At 44.8% G+C, this 2,095-nt stretch overlaps 1 protein-coding gene across 1 annotated transcript; it reads left to right on the top strand.

The window, feature by feature from the left end:
* The first annotated feature begins 485 nt into the window (after window positions 1-485).
* Window positions 486-1,347, top strand: TSHB (thyroid stimulating hormone subunit beta). Its single transcript, XM_045817204.1, has 2 exons — window positions 486-647; window positions 1,093-1,347. The coding sequence occupies exons 1-2, from the start codon at window positions 486-488 to the stop codon at window positions 1,345-1,347; spliced, it is 417 nt and encodes a 138-aa protein (XP_045673160.1).
* Window positions 1,348-2,095: the final 748 nt, after the last annotated feature.

The raw sequence follows: 2,095 nt of genomic DNA, 5'->3' as shown, positions 1-2,095 counted from the left end.
GGCAGCGCTGCAGACAGGACCTTCACCGCATGGCCTCACACCCGTGGGCTCTGTGGGTCATAGCCGCATCTAAGTGTATGAAGAAGTTACTGAGAGTATGAGCTATGTAAAAGCACCTAATATAGGGCCCAGGACAAAATAGGCACTGTATTAAAATACATGCATATATTTTAAAAATTAATTTTCATTCATTCATTCATTCATTTATAGAGAGAGGAAAAAGGAAGGAGAAAGAGAGGCAAGGAAACATCAATGTGTGGTTGCCTCTCACGTGCCCCCGCACTGGGGACCTGGCCAGCAACCCAAGCATGTGCCCTGACTGGGAATTGAACTGGCGGCACTTTGGTTCGCAGCCTGCACTCAATCCTCTCAGCTACACCAGCCAGGACATAAAATACATATATTTTTAGTTCTTCCCAAATGTCCCTTCTGAATGTGCTAAAGGATATATCTAATGGATTCTTTAATTTTATCTTTGATTTAGCATGACTGCCATCTTCCTGATGTCCATGATTTTTGGCCTTGCATGTGGGCAAGCGACCTCTTTTTGTATTCTGACTGAGTATATGATACATGTTGAAAGGAAGGAGTGTGATTATTGCCTAGCCATCAACACCACCATCTGTGCTGGATATTGTATGACACGGGTATGTCGTCCATCTCACTTTTTTCAGCTGTAAATTAGATAAGACTAGGCTTAGTCCTTTTCTATCCAGAAAGGAGATCAGATAAATCACATCCCCGCTTTCCAAATCTAATGGTGATTGGCTCCTTAGTGGGGAATGCACAGGTTACAATATTATGTGCATCCATTCAGCACAATGGGCACAGGTAATTTAGTAACAGTTTACTTCCACACTTTGTTATCTTATTCCCGTGATCAAAGATAAAGGGGGGTATGTGCCACCTTTGTCTCTCTGGGATTCAGTGAGGATGTGTTGAGTTGGTACGTGTTAAATGAGGCTAAGAAACCCTCTCCCAGTCCTATTTGTGACAATGGAATATAGGTGAATTAATTTTTATCTATTTTCATTATCTGTATGTACCCTAAAGTCCTATTACACTATGTTCCTTTTTCTGTTCTCTCCACAGGATATCAATGGCAAGCTGTTTCTTCCCAAACATGCTCTGTCCCAGGATGTTTGCACGTATAGAGACTTCACGTACAAGACCGCAGAAATACCAGGGTGCCCGCACCACGTCAGTCCTCATTTCTCCTACCCCGTGGCTGTCAGCTGTAAGTGCGGCAAGTGCGATACCGACTACAGTGACTGCACCCACGAGGCCGTCAGGACGAACTACTGCACCAAACCTCAGCAGTCCTATGTGGTGGGGTTTTCGGTCTGACTTCAATGGCGATGTAATTTGTAATTCAGTTACCTGTGTTTGCCTGGAATAAAACTAGTAATACATCAATATATTCCACAGCGCAGCATGTGCATTTCGAGTACTGTCTCGTCTGTGCCCGAACCCCCACGCATGCACACGTGAGAGACCTTAGGGTGCTGGAAGGAGGGATGACTGGAAGGGCCTTTGAGCTCCTGTGAAGGGTGGTTTTCACATGACAGGGTGGAGTACAGGTAAGACGGAGGACAGGGACGTGGAATACTAATGAGAGCCAGCCTCGAGCGAGCTCTTTACACGGGCCATGGATTTTGCCTTGACGTAAAAAATGAATGTGGGAATGCTGTAGAGTTATAAGGAAAGGCCAATGTGATCAGAACCCAGGGGGACCAGTTAGGTCTGAACACTAGACTCTTTATTCATTAATCAAATACCTGTATTTGATATACGGCTATCAGAGGGGATGTTATAATCCTGCAGCTTTAATGTCCAAGTTATCAGGTGACATGAGAGCCCAAAGCCCGAGATTAATATCTGGAGCCGCACTGATATCAGCTTCCAAAGGACTGGAGTGGAGCCGGAGAGGAAGGAATATGTGAAATCTGCAATATGGTGCTTTGCCCGCATCATCCAGACGCACGGGATAAAACCTCGCCAGCACGCATTAAACACCGTATTCTATTTGAAGAACTATTCTCTTTAATTTAAATACTCTGGTGGGCTGACTTATGAAAGTTACACCCTCAAAGCC

The sequence above is a fragment of the Phyllostomus hastatus genome, unplaced genomic scaffold (assembly GCF_019186645.2).
Source record: "Phyllostomus hastatus isolate PE091 unplaced genomic scaffold, TTU_PhHast_1.1 phas_scaffold_216, whole genome shotgun sequence".
NCBI classification, from domain to species: domain Eukaryota; kingdom Metazoa; phylum Chordata; class Mammalia; order Chiroptera; family Phyllostomidae; genus Phyllostomus; species Phyllostomus hastatus.
This window is presented reverse-complemented; position numbering and strand designations above follow the sequence as displayed.